This window comes from Gordionus sp. m RMFG-2023, chromosome 4 (assembly GCF_954871325.1).
Source record: "Gordionus sp. m RMFG-2023 chromosome 4, tfGorSpeb1-WG-v2, whole genome shotgun sequence".
NCBI lineage: Eukaryota > Metazoa > Nematomorpha > Gordioida > Chordodea > Parachordodidae > Gordionus > Gordionus sp. m RMFG-2023.
In genome coordinates, this window is record NC_088778.1 from 21,228,575 (window position 1) to 21,247,784 (window position 19,210).

Genomic DNA, 19,210 nt, shown 5'->3' on the forward strand with positions numbered 1-19,210 from the left:
TTCCAAAATAGAAAAATTCAGTTCTCTCTATCTATTGAAATTTCTATTTATATATATATGAGTAAGCGGTGAAAGGAGGGAAAATAATTCTATTTTTATTGATTCTGAGAGTAAATCAATGTCACAAGGCTTAAATTGTAAGAATTTCCACTAAATATTCCATAATCTCAATATTGATTATGCTAGACTATTCGGAGTATCTCAGACGTTTCCAAATGTTAAGATCTTCACAACCAGTTTGCATCTAGGTAACAAATGAATTGCAAACCTCTAAATTCTCGTCAAAATTGTGAAAGCTCAATTTTCAATGATTTCAGATCATATATTTGAATTAGGCCTATTGAAGACTATTCGATATTAGATAAGATTCGATTTGTTATTCGATATTTAATATGAAAAATTCGAATCGATAATCGAATATTAATAAAAAATATTTTGATGACTAATAAAATATTTTTTTAAATTAAAGCCATTGTTATTCAAATTAGTTTATCTTTTGGCATTCGAAGTATTTTTATTAATGGAGGCCTATGTTTGATCAGATTGGATTATCAATTACATAAATCTTGGTAAAACCTATTGAAGTAATATTATGTAGTGTTGCAACTAACGTCGATGAAAGTAACGTCGTTACTACCGGCATTACTTTTTTGAGGGAAAGGAGTGGCATTCGTTATTTGTTTAAAGAGGAAATAAGTAACACGTTTTTTTGTGAGTAACGGTAATGCAAAACGTTACTCATTACTTAAAATTGTTTCTTAAAAAAATATGAAAAAAATATTTTTTATTTTATTTTTTAAAAATCTTAAATAAATTCACGTCAACCTGTTGTTAAATTTTATACAGTCAATATCGTTAATCTAATTAATATTGTCAATCAAGGTATTTTAATTTTAATTTATATTAATATTATAATTTATTTTATAAAGATAGTGTTAAATATAGATTTTCAAATTTTATTTTAAACTAGTTTTTTTTTGGTGTCCCTCTTATTTTAGTCATAAATGCACATAATTTAAAAATAGTTTTTTTTATCCCTCTTTTGTTTTGCCTTAAATATATTAATATGAAATATTGGTTTTATGTTTTCTTTTTATCAGGGGTACTTTTGGATTCCTTAGTAAGATGTTCAGTAATTATAAATTAGATATTTAGGTCCCAGAAATCGTCCTGAATCCAGAGGTATAACTTGAGTTCCGAAAAGTATAGGGAAGTTGGTTTTATCCCCAATTATGTAAGCTAAAACTAACACAACTTCGCAAAAACGTTTTTTTTGTTACTTTGCGCCAATTTTATTTTAATTTGTAAGTGGGCTTTTTATTTTCCCTATAAAAGGGACTAATTTGTATGTTTACCATCATTATATTTTTTATACTTTTTGGTGTATTATAAATTTTTATACGAAATTAATTTGTTTTTTAATAAAATTTTAATAAAGTTTTTGTCTGTTTAATATTATAGGGCCCATACTCGTCTCATTCCCATGGACTGACTAGTGCCGTATCTCCAAATATACTACCCGTAACTGAAGCCCATAGTATGCTATTTCTTCAGATAACATGATTTAACTCTGCCTCAGCCCTAATATGAAACATTTTTAACACCAATAAGAAATAAGGGCACTAGGACTACACCTTGTAAGTGTAGATTGTTGCCCTAATTCAAATATTTTAACTTCTATGTACAGCGCTCAAATCTAAAAAGAGATCAATTGTGATAAAGATAGAAAAAAGATATGATGAGGATCTGGATAATCTAATATGTTTTATTTTTTGAAAAAAGAGATCATTCTTTACAGCGAAATCTATGTTGAACACTATGCTCTCATGTTTATCTGATCAAAATGAAAATCAATTGTTGTTAAAAATAAATAAAAAATTGTTAGAAAAAGGTCTTATTTTATATTTTTGTATAATTTTATTTTAATTATCAATGGAGAAAAAGTAAAAAGAAAATTTATAATTAATATTTAGTATTTTATAGTAAGAGTAATGCGTTACATTTTTTAAATATCAGTCGTTCCTTAATAGTTTTACATTTACTAAATAAATATTTAGTTATAAATCTTTTCAATAAAAACATTTATTTATAATGTATGTGCCTAATAAAATAAGATATCTAATGGAAAATAAAATAAATTTATCATATTTAAAATAATAAACTCAATTAGTAAACAAATTAATTTCACTGCTCAGATTCTTCACAGCGTCATGATTCTGACGCTATATGCCCCCCCCTCACACAAGCCAATGAAGATATTATTCTACTAAAAAAATTACCCCTTATTCTCCTCTAAAATTTTGCTCCCTATCTTTTTTTACACCACCCCATCTACCAAATGAAAATCAGAAGAAAAAAATAATCAAATCAAAACTACTCCCTAACCCCCGTCAAATTTTATTTATATGACGAAAGTGCTTTCAGAGTTATCTATCCCCCCCCCCCCCCCCATTAAGAAATCTCTTTTTATCCCTATTTATACTTTACCACTAATAACCTGCCCATTCGGTATTATTCTTCCTCTGCCACACATATCCTTCTCTCATATCGTTTATCGTGTATATTTGGTAATTAAAATTATACTCAATATTATTTAAAAATATAAATAAATTAACTATGATTATAAAAAAATGTCTAAATAGCTCCCTTTATCCAATTAACCTTTAAAATTATTTGATGGCATAATCTTTCCATCAATATCTTCGACTTCATATATTCGGCCATCTCTTAAATTCTTTATTAAAATATATTTAGCAAATTATAAGAGTATTAAATAAAAACTTTGATGATGCCTGTTATGTGCAAGCATGTGTATTTATTAGGAATTATAATTTGTGATGGATTCTTATCAGATATTGACATATCATGAGGAGATTTTGAGTCTATTGGAAGCCCTTTATCTAATAAATCTATCAAATTTTATTATTTTAACAAAAATAATACTTGAGTGAGTTAAGTTCATTAATTTAGTTTCAGAATAACGTTTAGTGGAAGCTAAATTAATAATATACAGTTGAAAAAAACGGTATTTTATTACTTATCGGAATTGAAGGAGAATGCATTTTTGATTCATTCAATGGATTACCATTCGAATCTAGCAATAAAAACTTAAGAAAATAATAAATGTATATAATTATGTGTATAAAATAATAGAAACCTCGACAGTAATAGCACCAGAAACAGGATCAGTACGATCAGATCTCGAGAGTAATGGAATGATTTGACGCTGATTGGGATTGCACAATAAGGATATTACAGGAACCATGGCTTGTCCTAGAAAATCCTCTGTATAAAATGTAATAGAATTTATATATAATAAATATCATAGGTACAAATAAATAAAAGGCAACATAATCATCAAATCTTGCTTAAAATTCAATTTTACTTAATATAAATTTTATAAGTAAATATAAAATATCGTTTATTAGCATAGCATACCCCCAACATTTTTGCTTCTATCAAAGACTTCCATTTTTAATTTTGGCCAAATCACTTCCTTTTCCGAAGATTTATCATCTTTGGTAACCTTATTATTAGTATCCTTATTATCGGGCCATAACTCAAAAAGAAAATTTTCATCCCAGAATGGATTACAAGTATTTTTGATTACGGAAGTCATATATTTTTGCGAACTGGTTAAATTCGGTTTGTATTTTTGAATATTTTCGCGATTATCATCGGTCTGGAATTCATTATAAGGAGCACCCAATAAACTTACACTACAGTAAGGATCTTGGCAACCTAAAATATCTCCTAAACCGTTGGCTTTGACAATTTTTACGAACAATTGTTTAGGCAAATTAAGAAATCGTTTATCCTGCAAGGAGATCGCATAAGGAGATTCGTTAAAATTTTGTAAATTATTGCCTTTCCCAGATGTAGCCTTGATTAGATTTTTATTTGACTAATTTAGAAATATAATATTTAATCTCTAGTAATGTAAAAAAAAATGAATGAGATAGCTGAAGCTTTATAATGAAAAAATAATATACATTTAAATTGTTCGATATCTTTCCATCAAATTCTGGTACAAATGGACGGGGTGGTTTTTGAGGATAAAATTCATGAGATGAGGCAAAAGTTCCATCATCTCTAGGGACATAGTAACTTGGAATCACAATATTTTTATCGATATTATTATACTTTTCAATGCCATATTCTTTTATTTCGTTTTCATTCCGTTCTTCGTCTAAATCAGATTCCAGTAATATATGATTGTTTTCAGTCAACCCTAATAAAATGTAAAATATTTTTAAATTGCTGTGCTAATTGACGGAGTCAAGTAAGACGACATGAGGATGCCCCCCCCTCCTTGAAAATTTATTTGTTTATATAAATATCAAATTAAACTCTAATATAAATTATTCTGCTATATTTTTATCACCCCGCAACAATAATTTTAAGAAAAAATAAGTATAAGTTAATAATTTTTTATAATACTGGCAATAATTCAAAATTATTAATAAAAACATCTTTAATTTATAAATGAGTGAAAACCCAAAAATATTCCTTAAAATGTATCCCGCCCAAAGATTTACAATAGGTTGTCCTAAAGCTCTCTAATAAAATTTATGGTGGATCAACTTAATAGTGCTCCCTAAAAATATCCTGGGTATGAATGTTCGTATAAATAAATCGTATTTTTTAATCAACATGGATATTTTTCCAGCTAAAACACTTCCTAACATTTAAATTAAATAAGCTATTAATAAAGATGAATTAGAAATTGATAAAAAAAATATATATATTATTTGTTATATTATATATTTATAAATACATAGAATCTTGGAAATATTTTTTGGAAGACCATTTTTTATAATAGGCAGTGGAAATGGTTTAACGTTATTTGTAACTCCGTGGTAGAAATGAGACAGGTCAATGGTCATTTGAAAAGCAGATATGCTTTCTCTGACAACCCTATCCAATGTTTCAATGTTTAATTTGTTATTGTATATTTTATTATCCTTGTTTTTAAGGATGGATTTAGATTTCGTTTCTTTGTTCTTAGTAATTGAATCATCGTCATATTCTATGATCTCGAGATCTAAATCGGGAGGAGTATCGAAAGTTACGGTGGCGTGATATATGCGTCGTATTGGGTAAAGTATTATTTTTAACTAATATGTGAGATAAAATTATATATAATATTATACTATAATACATATAAAAAAGTGTGACTTTATTCTTACTCTTTCCATGTTTCAATCATTTACTATATTGCAATAAAATTTGAAAATACTACCCGAATTTACATCTTATCATAATGACAAAATCTCAATTAAAAATGTTGTAAAACTTAGCAGATCTTTTTTTAAAGAATCTCACTCTTTCTACTGCTCCTACCTTCTCGAAAAGGTTAATACTCATCCTACCCTTTTAATAAAAAGAAGCGCCACCTTTCTGCATCTTTTATGTTTATTAATATGTAGCAGTATTTTACCTAGTGTTGGTCAAAAGTCCGATTTAGGTCGACGACCCCATAAGATTTTTGCCAAAATTATATTATGTAAGCTCCGAGATTTTAAAAATAGAGGTTCAAGGCTTTCTGTCATCTATTAGCAAAATCAACAAGCTTACATAGTATAATTTTGGCTGAAATCTTAATAGGCCGTTTTAAAAATCGACCCAAATCGGGTTTTTTCAAATTTTTATCAATATATTAAACCAGATTCAAATAGGCCAATCATAGCAAGTAGCAACTTTTTTTTTAACTTTTCTAAATATTAATTTTTGGAGGGTTTATTTAAACTTATAATCTAAAATACTTTAGACATTATTTTTTTAAAAAATATGAAATAAATACAATTAAAAATTAAAGATTTCTTTCTAAACTCAATTAGTTTCCTCTTCAAGATACAACAAACTGTAAAATTTTAAAAAAGGATGTATGATTCCCATCAATTAGGGCCATCTTTTCCCCTAAAACAGGAAATTATAGCCTCGAGGGTAAAGGAAGGACCCATTTGTTGAAATAATAACGGGGATGAAATAGAAAATTTAAATTTCACGATTCCAAATTTTTAAGCTTATATAATCGAATCAAGAATTTAATTGGAGGAAAAACTGAAAAGTAAAACTAAGTGATATGTCTTCCTCTAAACCAGGGAATATTAGTTAGACCTTCTGACCATAATAAGTATATAGGTTTGATGCCAGTTGCTTATCCAGGATTTTCTTATAAAGGGGGGTGGGGGGGGGGGAATTTTTTTTGGGCTTCGCCCCCAAACTCCCTGGTCTTATATTTTAGCTATTCTATTAAATTATTCATAATTTTTATTAATAATAATTTTTCTATATTAAGTATTATTTACTAGTTCGTGCTTATGGATATTACATGCCTATTTTTTATTATTTTAAGTTAGGTATATTATATTTAATAAAAAAATTTTAAATGTAAAGTTGAAATAAAGTTTAATGTCATTTTTTTTATAAAATTTGCTTTAAAAACTAGCCTCAGCTTAAATTCTCATACTATATAAGTAGAATATAATTTTTTTATTGAAAATACTAATAGTAGTGTGAATAAAATATTGACTAGAAAATAATTTAAAAAACAAGTTTTTTTTAACTTCTTATCAAATAACAATATTATACAAAAATTTTTATTAAATACTATAATTATAATGTGATTTTTAATTTTTGTGGGAATGTTGCCAATTCATCAAGAATTTCGTTTGTCGTTGGAAACAAATCTCTGTGGATATTTAACAGAGCTAACCCATTTAGCCGAGATTCGGAAGTAGTACCTCGTAAATATGTTTTCAATCTCAAGTTGGAAAAAGTCCTTTCATTCGTCGTAGTAAATATTTATACCACAATTCGAATTCACTGATTAAATTTATTTCAGTATCAATATCATAGGAATAAAATTTTGTTAAATATTTAATTTTACTAATAGTGGAATTAGAAAACGAAGAAGGATCTTTGGGTAATAAAACTTGAAGATTGCTAAAGACTTGTTTTTTTATCTAAAAACCGTACTTTTATTTGCGATAAAAAAGTATCTAAGAATGGGATGAAATGGATATTTTATAATATTCTTCAGTTGAGCCAATATTTATTTTACATCTCAAAAATTGCCTAGGTGCTAGACTAAGTTTAATTAGTGTTATATCATAAAATTTAGCCTTCGATTTAACGTCTAGAAAAAAATTATGAAAATATTCATCTATATTCATTCTTATTGTATCTACCTTCATATTATTTTTTTTCTAAAAGTATGGTTTAACAAGATTGCCAGAACAGTTTATATTTAAAATAATTGAATTCCAATATCCATAAAAGATTTATAATGAATTATTTATGTAATTACTTGTCCATGTAGTTTCCTGCATAATATATTGTATAAAGCCATTTTTGTGTTACTATCTAACCTTTCTGTTGCAAATACTCTCATGTGAACATTTGTTACATCAATGTCATCGATCATTTTCTTTTTTTTTAATGTAAAAAGCTATTTATTTAAATTACAAATTCAATGTAAATGAATTTTAAAAAAATCTAGGGAAATACCTAGGGAGAATTAAGTTCTGAATAAAAAAATTTTTTTATCTTTAAATCTGTTTGATTAAATATTTAAATTGGTCACCTCTTCAGTAAGTCTATTTGTTAAAAAATTTATTTACTCATGCATCATGTAAAGGTTAAAAAAAAATTATGCAGCTTATCGAAATTTCCTATATTATGTCATCTCGCTTATTGCCAGTACATAAATTAAAAATAACTCAAAGTGCATGATCAAATTGTCTAAAATTTCTAAGATAGATATTTTTGCAATTCGATCCGAAATCCGGATCCACCCGTATGTTCGGGTCTAAAATTAATATATATTTCGGCAAAACTTTAAAATAAATTGTGCTGGGCGGGGCCAAGTTTGGGCTTGAGAAACATAAAAAAATTCTAAATATATAACGTATAAAATGACAATTATAATTTACTGTGATAAGGACAAAGCGATCAGTGATTTTTAATTTATTTTTCGTTATAAAAAGGCATTCAATTTAATATTAATTAGAAAATTTAGACCCACCCGGGTTCAGACCTATTTTAAAAATATTTGGGCTGGGCGAGACTCGGGCTTGAACATTAAATAATTTCAGGCCAAGCTCGGGTCAAATAAAATTAGATTTGCTGGGCTAGAATACATTTTCGGCAAAATAAGATTTTTAAAATTTTAAAAACGCTTTCAGTAAATTATTGTCAGAGACCTGCAGGCCCGGCCCTAAGCCCGGCCCGGGCAGGGCCGTATTTTAAATTTTTTAAATATACCCGGGCCGGGCCTTAATATTTTTTATAAAAATTTTTACATTATGAGTTAATGGCTATAAGATTATATTATATTATAGTTATGATTAATATAATATTGGGTGATGGTTAACACTACCTAACAACCCACAGATCGATCTAATTATTAATTTCCTGCAAATTTATTCAAAGTATTAATATATTTTTTTATAATTCATATCTAAATTTTTACAACATATTTTACCAAAACAATCAAATAAAGGAATATCTTAAATAAGCCCCAATATTCAAGTATTATTAATATATTTTTTTATAATTCATATCTAAATTTTTAGAATATATTTTACCAAAACAATCAAATAAAGGAATATCACTTCTTAAAGTTTGTAATACCTTTCAAAGCGAAAAGGAGAAATAAAATTGATTTTACTTAATATAAAGCATTTTTTAATTGAAAAATTTGTTTTACACAAGTATCATTTTATTTCTCTCTTTCTCTGTCCCAAATTCAAGCAATTACGTATGTAGTCAGGGACAGATCGCAAAATGACGGAAAACTATATAAAAGATTATATTAAATTACAAGAGGCTCAGGAAGTAAATGAAATACCATCGACCAGTCAAATTACGACTGTTGTTAAACAAACTGAATCGTTTTATGACAAATGGGGCGATGGTAATTCTGGTAATATGTCAATACCCGATGATGAATATTATAATTACATAAATAATAGATAAAACATTTAAGGTGGAAAATTTGTTAGAGTGGTGGGCGGCTCATCAAAGCGAATTTCCAATTTTAGAAAAATTGGCAATTCCTGCTTTAAGTGCAAGCTGTGAGCGGAATTTTTCCACTACTGGGAGAACCTGAAAAGGTAGATATGCTTCTCTTTCTTCATGATAATTTGTGAATTTTTAATATCTTTCTTGAGTATAGGGTTTCGTCAATCATGCTGGTTTTTTACTTTGCAAACTGTCAAATATTTATTGCATTTATTATATTTACCTTGAGTCTTGAAAGTTTTTAATCCAACATTTTTCATTATTTTTTTTTACAATATTATATAATACAATTATCTTCTTTTTTTAAAAATTTATATTATAAAATAAATTATATTAATATTGTGCAATTAGATTATATTTTCAAAATACTATTTATTATACATGCATTTTTTTAAATAGCGATTTATTTTTATTTTATAAATTAAATAGTAAATTAAATACAATATATTATATTCTCAAAATATTTTCCATTTTTATAAATTAAATATTAGTTTTATTTTTTTTAAATGTAATATAAAATATAGTATATGACAAATATTATTACCATTTTTATGAATATTAGTTTTATTTTTATAAATGCAATATAAAATATAGTATATGCTCAAAATATCCATTTTTATAATTTTTATAAATTCAATATAATATTCTCAATTAGCTTTTTAAATGAATTTTTTAAATAATAAGCGATAATACTCGCTAAAAAATATGGTAAAATATCTCATAGGTGAATTTTTGTATATAGCAGGTCGAATATAATTTAAAAAAATATCCGGGCCGGGCCTTAAATTTTTAAATCCGGGCCGAGCCGGGCCGTAAAAAATTTTTTTTAAAAATATCCGGGCCGGGCCTAAAAAATTTAAAACCGGGCCGGGCCGTGCAAATGGTACCTCTACAGGTCTCTGATTATTGTGATATTTATCAACTTTAAATCATTTTAGCATGTTTTTTAAATACTTATCTCAGCGTCTACACGAAAGGTATGGGGGGGGGGGGGGTCCAAATTTATTGAAAGGCGTTGACATCTAATGGGGTAGGGTAAATTTATTGGGGAGTTAGCAATTAAATTTTTAGATGAGATAGAGCAAAATATATTTCCCTAAAAATCTATTGAATACTTTTATCATAGACTAATATACACATATTGCTAAACATAGACAAAAATAATGCATATAATCATAGTTATTATTTTTAAAATAAGATTTCTTTCTGGATAATTTCCTATATTTTTAAATAATTTAAAAGAGTTAGATTTTATCAGCAAACTCATATTCATGCCAATACTATAATAATTCATTCATCGAAAATTAGAGGAAGGTTTTTAATTTAATTCATATCTAAAAAATAACTCTTGCATTCACAATTTTTTTATAGTTTGTAGTAGAGTATTAATTATTTATGTTTTTATTTTTAAAATATATGAAAGGACTATTATTAAATAAAAAACTGTAATTAAAAACGTAAAGATACGGCGCTGAAGGCGGTGAAATTTTTTTTATGGAATAGGTTAAGATTTTTGTGAAAATTCTGTTACGTAGATGCTGACTTAACTTATCCATAAATTTCAGACAATTTTGATATCACATATATTGACTAAGGCAATACACGTTGACTGATTACATGAATTGATTGTGACATATCTAGTAATACATTCCGAATTTTTGAATTTCAGCAAAGAAAAATTATTCCTTTCCATTATTCTTTTAATCATTATTTCTGAAGGACTAAAACAAGTTGTTTATAGTACTAATTTGTTTATCATTATCATCTAACCTTGCCATATGGTATTTAAATTATTTATGGCAGGGGAGGGTAATAAATAATGTATATTTTCACCTAAATTTGCCTAAAATTTAGTTTAATTAATAAAGGAAAAATAAAATCAGTTCAGGAATGTCTAGCCTTATCAAAATAGGGATGGAACTGGAATGGAAGACATTTTATAAAATATTAAAATAATTATAAAAACAAATGAATTGGCTAGATTATATTTTTATTATGTGAAGTGACTACCTTATTTTATTGTTATGCTAATTAGTAATAGTAAACTATTTAAGTAACTAGTTACACTTTAAGAATAATTTTAAAAACTACTAATTACATAACTTAACTGATTGTAAAATATGATAATTTACTATGCCATTTGTTGAAGAAGGCTCGGAGGTAAGATGATTGATTTTAACCTTGCTAGATATTCCTTTATCACAGTTATATAATATGTCTTCAAACGTTATTTGAACATTTTCCTTAATAAAAAAAATTATTATATTATAGTTATGTGCTTGTATTACATTTAAATTTCATCCAATTTTACCAAACTCGGATCGATATAATTCGGACTGATATAGCTTCAAACTCGTTTGGTCTTAAAAAATTCATTCGGGCAAAGGTTTCGGGGCTGGCCAAACTAGGACCTTGGAAATAATTAAAAATAAATTCTTAATATTCTCGAGTACTTATAATTTTCCCACTTTGCTTGAAAAATAAATGGTAAAATTTTTCATTATTTTTTTAATTTCCTCGCATTAGGCTCAAATTTGGGAGAAAGAAAATTTAAAGCATGTTCTAACATGACAACAAATTTTAAAATTTTTCTCGGGACATCCGGACCTGGAAAGAATATAGATCTTATGTAGGGCTTTAATATAAATTAAATTTTATTCGTTTTGATTTATTAAGGTTAATATATTACATATATATTTCGATTATATTATCATATCTATATACTGACTATCACACCGGTATAGTCAACGTTTTTGCAAAGAGGATTCAGCTGCCTCATACCCCTTTTTGGTTTTCAGTCTAACTGCAACTAATTTTGGAAGTTAATGTTAGTTATCTACTATATGACTAACTTTAATTTATATATAATAATTAGTTCATATTAAAAAAGTATTGTTTATAATTATAATTAACTATTTTATTTATTTTTTGCCGAGAATGAGTGGAATAGGGTGAAGCCACGAGATTTCGCTGATAGATGTCCAAACCTTTGTTCCTTCTACAGGCAAAATCTTCAGACTTGGGTAATATTATTCTGGATGAAATATTGAGTTAGCCGTCTTTAAAAATCGGCTCAAAACGAGTTGTTTAATAACACTAGGTGTTATATAGGGATTTCAATTAAAATGACAGTTATATGATTTATATTTGTATTTCAATTGGACTTTGTTCATAAATTACTTCTTAAATTTTAAAAATAAATTATATATTCAAAATGAAATGTATATTTAATTAAACCTAAATGTTCTCTTGGTAAAATCAATAGCATACTCAAAAACTTATAAATATTAAATTTATATAAATCATTGATTTTATTATATATATTTCCTATCTATTAATTATATTTCATTCAAAATCTAAGCAAATCAAAATCTTGATAAATACTAATATGGTCAAGTCAACTAAAGGCATACGTATAGGAAAGCGAGAAAACCGAAAAATCTCGGATGTATTTTGAAAGATATTTCATATATTTTTAGCTTAATTTGATTATAAAAACTTCTATTATTATCATAAGAGACCTGCAGAAGTACCATATACCGGCTTGGCCCAGATTTTTTTCGAAAATTTTTTCGGCCCGGCCCGCGTTTTATATTTTCAAGCACGGCCCGGGTATTTTTTAAAAAAAAATTTAAGGCCCTGCCCGGCCAGGGTATATTATGGACAAAGTATTTATCCAATTCCTGCATTCTTCTTTATTTTGAGCTAATCTAGTCAACTGAAAAACTGAAGACAGGGACGGTAAGCCTAATAATGGGAAAATATCCCACGGGGCTTCGAGATTTTAAAAATTTAAGGGCCTTTAGGATAGAATTTTGTGGCCTATATTTTTTTAAAAAAATTGATTTAAAATCTAAATATGTATTTATACAAAATAATTTTTAATATTATAAATTAAAATATTAATTTAATTTCCTAGTGAGATTATAAACGATAAGAAATAAAATAAATTCAATATAAATAGCCCTCATTAGTCGAATAATAAAACTATTTTACTATTTTCATTTGTTCTTAAAATGTGGATCCATGGAAATTAAATAGGTAAGACATTTTATTTGTATTATTATTGTCTTAAAATAGATAGCCGCAAGTAAATATTTAATAAATTTTTAATGATAGCTGCAATTTTAAATCATTTTTTGAGCGTGTTTTTTTAAGTTTAAAAATCTGATTTTACCGGAAATATATTCCATCATTTAGAATATCTACCTTAATTTCAGACAATTTTGCCATGAACTTTAGAACTTAATACATAGATTTTTCATATAAATTATAAACTCAAAAGGTAACGATAAAAATATCTACACATCATAAGGTAGGTATTCTAAACAAGTTGGAATACATTTTCGGTAAAATCTTGTAAATTTAAAAAAAGCGCTTCAAAAATGATTTAAAGTTGTAAAAATAACACATTGACGGATAAAAAGAACATTGCCGCCAACATATCCATGCAATATTTATAGTTTATATATAGAAAATAGAACATTATTATTATATGTATATGTCGTAATTTTTAAAGGGATCATAACTATCCGGGATCATCACGGGTTTTAAAGGGATAACTAAAAAATTAGGGTTATAAGTTAAGGGATGATAATACGGTATTATCACGTTTTAATTGTGATAAAGAGGAATCTTATTTTAAAAAGCATTTTAGGCGCGTTTCGTTTCGCTTTTTAATATTATTGTTATTTATTAATTTTCAATGTTGTTTTTTTCTGGCCTTATGAAATAAGATATGTCTAATATAGGGTATCAATCGATAGCCAATCAAAAGATTTATTCAACTGGAGGTCAATCTCTCCCCTTTAATGAGCGAGTCTAGGTCTGGGGGGTTAAGGAATATTTTTATCAAAATAAAATATCGATATGGGTATCAAATAATAGCTAATTTTAATATCTTTTGACTGAAAGTCTTCATTCTTGGTTTTGTAGGTATGACTTGGTCTGGGGGGGGGGGGGTGAATGGAGGTGGGGAAGGATGTAAATATTCTAAAAAAATGAAACAACTATTTACTTCATAATCATCACCCGCTTCAGTGAGTAGGGTATTCTCATCGTTTGGAGTTGTTCACTCAAAGCTTAGTAATCAGTTAAGAACAGAAAAGGTAGGAAAATTAGTTTTTTTATCTAAGCAATTAAATTCTAGTACCAATGTCGACGTTATAAATATTACTTGTAATTTTTAATATATGTTATTTCTTAATTTTAGATTATTTTTTTTATTATAAAGTAATATAAAATTTTTTAAAATATGGTGCAATTTGGTTATTTAATTTAGATTTTGCTTATCTAAGTCCTTATCTTTCACTATTTTAAATTTTGGTTTAAATTACTGATTGGCCAACTCTAGCTAAGTATTAAGAAATTTTATAACCCTCTCCGTCTAACTAAAATGAACCATAGTTTAAGGATTTTCCTGTGCTAGAGTAGGCAGATTGGGAACTCTATTGCATTATTTATCCATAAATACCTTTACTTAAAATATATTGATTATTGATGATCTTTTCATTCAAATATAAGATCTACATTTTATCTGAAATAGATCATTAAATATAAAGGAAATATATATAGATATCCTTAATAGCCAACGGCACAATTTTATTTAAAAATTTTTGAAATAATTGGGCCTTTATCAAAATATTTACAATCAAGAAACTTAGACATTTTAACTGCCTGGAAAATGGTTGAAGATCTAGATCATCTTTAAATTATATAAACTTCTTCTCAATACATATGAAAGCTACAAATATGGTATCATCTATCAATAGAAATTTCGATTTGATGTTATCCGATGACATATGCACGGAAACTGAAATAACGCAGAATTCATCGTAAAAAGAGGTGTTTTGAGAAATATTCAGATGAGCGTCCAAAATGACTCCCTTCAAGTTTACAGAATTTAAATATTTTATGATATCATCGATCAGATAACAACCAGTTTTATAGAAAGATATCTGAAAAATCAACATCACATATCTGATGTTCAATATTTCAATTTTAGTAGTTTTGATGAAATTAATATTAAAGGTATAACTAAAGAGGTTTTAAAAAAAATCCAAGTTAGGCAAGGTTACTGATCAGCTGTTTCATTTTATAGAATTTATAACATTCTACTTATTGGCTTGAAGAAGAGTACAGACAATTGAATTCCAAATTAAAAATAATTAAAAATAGACTGTTATCAAATATTGGGCAGGTTTATCTAAAAAGTCTCTTTAATATGTCAGCAGAAGAAGAAATCGAATTAAGTGAGGTTCTTGATTATTTGCCCAAATGTTCACCATTAATGAGAAAATTGTTAAGACAACTTTGGAAAATTTCACTTTAGGCACAATTTCAGCATTCCTTTCTTTCTAAGTGTTTTAGAAGTAAACGTTTAATAGTTTCTATAGTATTAATTTTATATCATTTAGCAATTTTAATATATGGGATCTATTATTGATATATGAAATAGGACATACATACAGTGATAAACCATCATTCTAATTTTGCTTCTTTTCCTATTTTGGGAATGTACGATTTTTATATGTTGGACTACAGAAACACTGTTTTCATAAATATCATTTTAAGATAATAAAAATTTTAAACCATCAGAAATAAATTTTTAATACAATTATCAGATTTTAGCATTATAATAAGAAAATTATTTTCTTTTTGTCTCCTATGCTCCAATTTTTTAAAGCCAAACCTTTAGTCAAATGCTATTGGTTTAGAGTCCTGGTCAGCGGTATATTATTATTGGACCAAAATAAGTGTTATCCTCAGTCAGCACACCATTGCATTGACAACTATATACTAATTTTACTTCTTTTTTAAAAATATTATTTTTTTTATTTTAATATTATAAAAATATACCAGAGCTTTTATTTAATTCTTATAAATATTTTATTTTTTTGTTATAAAAATATTTATTTTTTTGTTATTTAAATACTTTGTTAACTTATTTTATTTCCCTCATAGATATTGCAATCTCCGACTCCCCACCATTTATTATTAACCGTTATTTTCCACAGGCAGCCTTCGCTACCATATATATAAAATAATGAAAATGAAAAAAAAAAGATTTTGTAAATATATTATACGAAAAAATAAGAATTATACTATAAAATTAATCCTAATATAGAAAATATATGGAAGATTATTTTAAATCATTTATTTATTAAAGGTGGATTGGAAAGTTTATAAATTAACAATAATGTATTCAAACTCAAAGAACGAGTATTTTTTTAAAATGGATCATACATAAATATTAAAAGATAAGAATTCTTGTAAATTTGAAAATAGTGAAGTAGATTTGAAATAAAATTATATAATTACAGGCCGCATGCCGGATAAGAGCGGACCGTAGGTCTGCAGAGGGGCATTTGAGGCGAAGCCCCACAGCTATGGGGCCTCTTTTAAAAATGTCCCATAGGGCCTTTAGCTTCCCAGTCCGCTCCTGACTGAAGATGGTAATTTATTATTTAGTATTATGGATATATCTATGTGTGCAGTTTTAATTTGATCACAATTTCTGTCCCTCGAATTATCTTTTTCGTAAATTTTCTTATAACTCCTTAGACGTGTAGCCTTAGTAGACATTTTTGATTTTTTTTAAAAAAAATACTCGGAATTTTGTTTATTTTATGTAATACGTCCAAGGGCCTTTAGATAGGATGCCTAAAACTACCAAATAAAATGTATGGCTTAATAAGCCACCCAAAATCTCCCCTTATGAAAACCCTAGCTACGATTATGATATGAATCAATATTTATAAAATATTCTTTTTTCCATAAGTGTGATTTAAAGGTTGATAAGGTAAAAAATATTTGGAACTATTACTATGAAATTAAAAATAAAGTAATATTACCAGATAAATTTATACTAGATTGTTTTATTCATAAAAAAGAAAAATCTTAAATAATGAGCATAAGGCTATCATTGATAATAAATCAACTCAAGAAAAAAAGAGATGGATACCTTGAAAAATTATAGGATGTTAATATTAAAGAGAAAGATGCATTGGATCCAGAATTACAATTACATAAAATTTCGGAATAGTATTTTTTAAAATTTATGAAACGGAAGCATAAAACTTCAAAACTCTCCCTTAGTGGTTAGCTTTTAAATTTATACTGATAAATATGTTTTAGCCAATAAAAATAGAAATAGATTATAAATTAATTTAAAATGCTACATTTTAACAAAAGAATTATAAAAATTGGTCAGTTAGAAAGAACGTGGTTACGGATAAGCAATGGTATGGTTAGCATCTAAATATATAATCTAGCCTAAGTATTTTCTGTATGCTGCGAAAATAAATCACTTTCGCAATATCTCCCCAAATATGATAAAGAAAAAAGATATCAAAACCTATTCATTTGATAAATTAATTTATCACACTGACACCTAGAATCATAGTTTAAAATATGTTTTAAATATTCCAGATGTAAATATAAAATTGATAGATATTATAAAGGTTGTTAATTAGGATTCATATAAATCGGTTAATTAACCCAAAAGCTTTAAATAATGAATTTCTGACCGAACTTTTATATATACAATATTGTAATATTCCAGGAGAATTTCGAATCTCTAAAATTTAAATAATTTTCTAGAGGCGATTAAATTTGAAAAAATTTGATCGAAAATGTGGATTCCAGCATATGTAGAGTGCCTATACTATAAATTTCAGACAATTTTACAATTAAACTACTCTTAATTTGTATTAATTTTTATACTGAAAAGTTCATGGCAAAAATTGCCTGAACTTTTAAGGGTTATAATCGGGCAAATCAAATTTATTAAATGTAAACATCGTCTCCTCAGCAATAATCTTAAACATTGAGGGATTCCGAATTCTCATGGATTCCACTCGCTAAAACTGATGGCTCGAGGGGTAAATAAATTCGACAGCATGTGAAAACTCCTAATTTATCTAAGCTTTAGATATAAAAAATAATCCCCCCCCCTCCATTTGAACGAGTCAGCCAACATGACATATATATTTATAAGTGAAATTATAAATCTAATCAGTGTTTAATCGGGACGCAGGCCCAAGATGATTGACTATTTTTTTTAGCAAGCATATTTTAAACTTTATTTTTTTCGTCTATTTTGTAATAATAATGTTTGCTTTTTAAAAAATGTTAAAGTGAGAGTTCTTTTTGAATACCCAACAATGATAATTTTTATTTTGTAATAATGGATTGAAAAATCAATTACCTTAGACATGCGCGCTTTATGATTGAGCCCGCTCAAAATATGGGATTTCAAATGCCGAATAAAGGTTAAAGAATTTTTCTTGTTTTCCTCGAACCAATTTTTGAAATTAATTAACCATTCCGAAGGTGGAATCATAACATAACCATCAATTATATCGCCTGATATTTCACCACCACTTGCTTCGAAAATTTCGCCTTGACCCTCTTCTTTTTTTTTATAATATTTCTGACTATCTTTGTCATTGCGTTTATCTCCATCTTTTTGGTGAGAATGGTCTACCTTATTACCTGAATCTTTACCTTTTTCCCCTCTGAAATACTTGAACACTATACATACGAGTAATATTACCAAAATGGCCAATAGAATCCAAAAGACCAATAGCAGATCTAATAAATCGAACCTAGCAAGCAAGTAATTAGATGAATTTGAAGGTGTCGATTCATTTTCAACGTTTAATAATTGCTGATGGTTAGTAAGGAGTTCTTTTATTTTTAGTATAGTTTCTTTTATACGATAAAAAACCAGTTTTGCAGTTAAATCTGCCATCTAAATATCTGAGATTATAAATATAATAGTATAAATTATATTTGAAATAGTCAACATTTAATATGCCATATATAATATTTTACTTATTTTTTTTACCTATAATTCATCTATCCTACGTTGATATTTCGTGGAGATGGTTACTATGTTACAACTTTTACATATCATATTCTATTCCATTTAAACTATTTTTTTATTATTATATTTTTTTATATCAAATGAGGTTATATACTACTTTCCATGATAAAAAAAAATATTTATATATACTATAAAAATACTCTAACAAATGTTCATTTAACTACAATAAAAAATTAATTTATAAAAAAACAATTTTAAATATTTTGTAAAAAGAAATTTAAATTATCAATAAATTTATTTATAAACGTGATAAAATTTAATCTTAACACAAATACTCCGAAAAATATTAGTATT

The 19,210-nt window shown here is 26.7% G+C and overlaps 1 protein-coding gene across 6 annotated transcripts in view; it reads right to left on the reverse strand.

Moving 5' to 3' along the window:
* The window catches only part of LOC135927930 (uncharacterized), a 37,034-nt gene extending 18,030 nt beyond the window's left edge, over nucleotides 1-19,004 (reverse strand). Inside the window, exons 1-13 of one of the 6 annotated variants that reach the window (XM_065464208.1) lie at nucleotides 18,878-19,004; nucleotides 18,236-18,789; nucleotides 11,160-11,270; nucleotides 7,374-7,432; nucleotides 7,313-7,328; nucleotides 4,778-5,117; nucleotides 3,993-4,231; nucleotides 3,439-3,904; nucleotides 3,158-3,285; nucleotides 3,038-3,107; nucleotides 2,944-2,994; nucleotides 2,782-2,909; nucleotides 2,662-2,734 (exon numbers count right to left, since the gene is read on the reverse strand). In XM_065464208.1, coding sequence (XP_065320280.1) covers nucleotides 2,662-2,734; nucleotides 2,782-2,909; nucleotides 2,944-2,994; nucleotides 3,038-3,107; nucleotides 3,158-3,285; nucleotides 3,439-3,904; nucleotides 3,993-4,231; nucleotides 4,778-5,117; nucleotides 7,313-7,328; nucleotides 7,374-7,432; nucleotides 11,160-11,270; nucleotides 18,236-18,781 — 2,227 coding nt within the window. In that variant the 5' untranslated portion in view covers nucleotides 18,782-18,789; nucleotides 18,878-19,004. Of the gene's footprint in view, nucleotides 1-2,661; nucleotides 2,735-2,781; nucleotides 2,910-2,943; nucleotides 2,995-3,037; nucleotides 3,108-3,157; nucleotides 3,286-3,438; nucleotides 3,905-3,992; nucleotides 4,232-4,777; nucleotides 5,118-7,312; nucleotides 7,433-11,159; nucleotides 11,271-18,235; nucleotides 18,790-18,877 lie in introns of all 6 variants that reach the window. The other 5 variants (XM_065464209.1, XM_065464207.1, XM_065464206.1 and 2 more) reach the window with 5 other exon arrangements.
* Nucleotides 19,005-19,210: the final 206 nt, after the last annotated feature.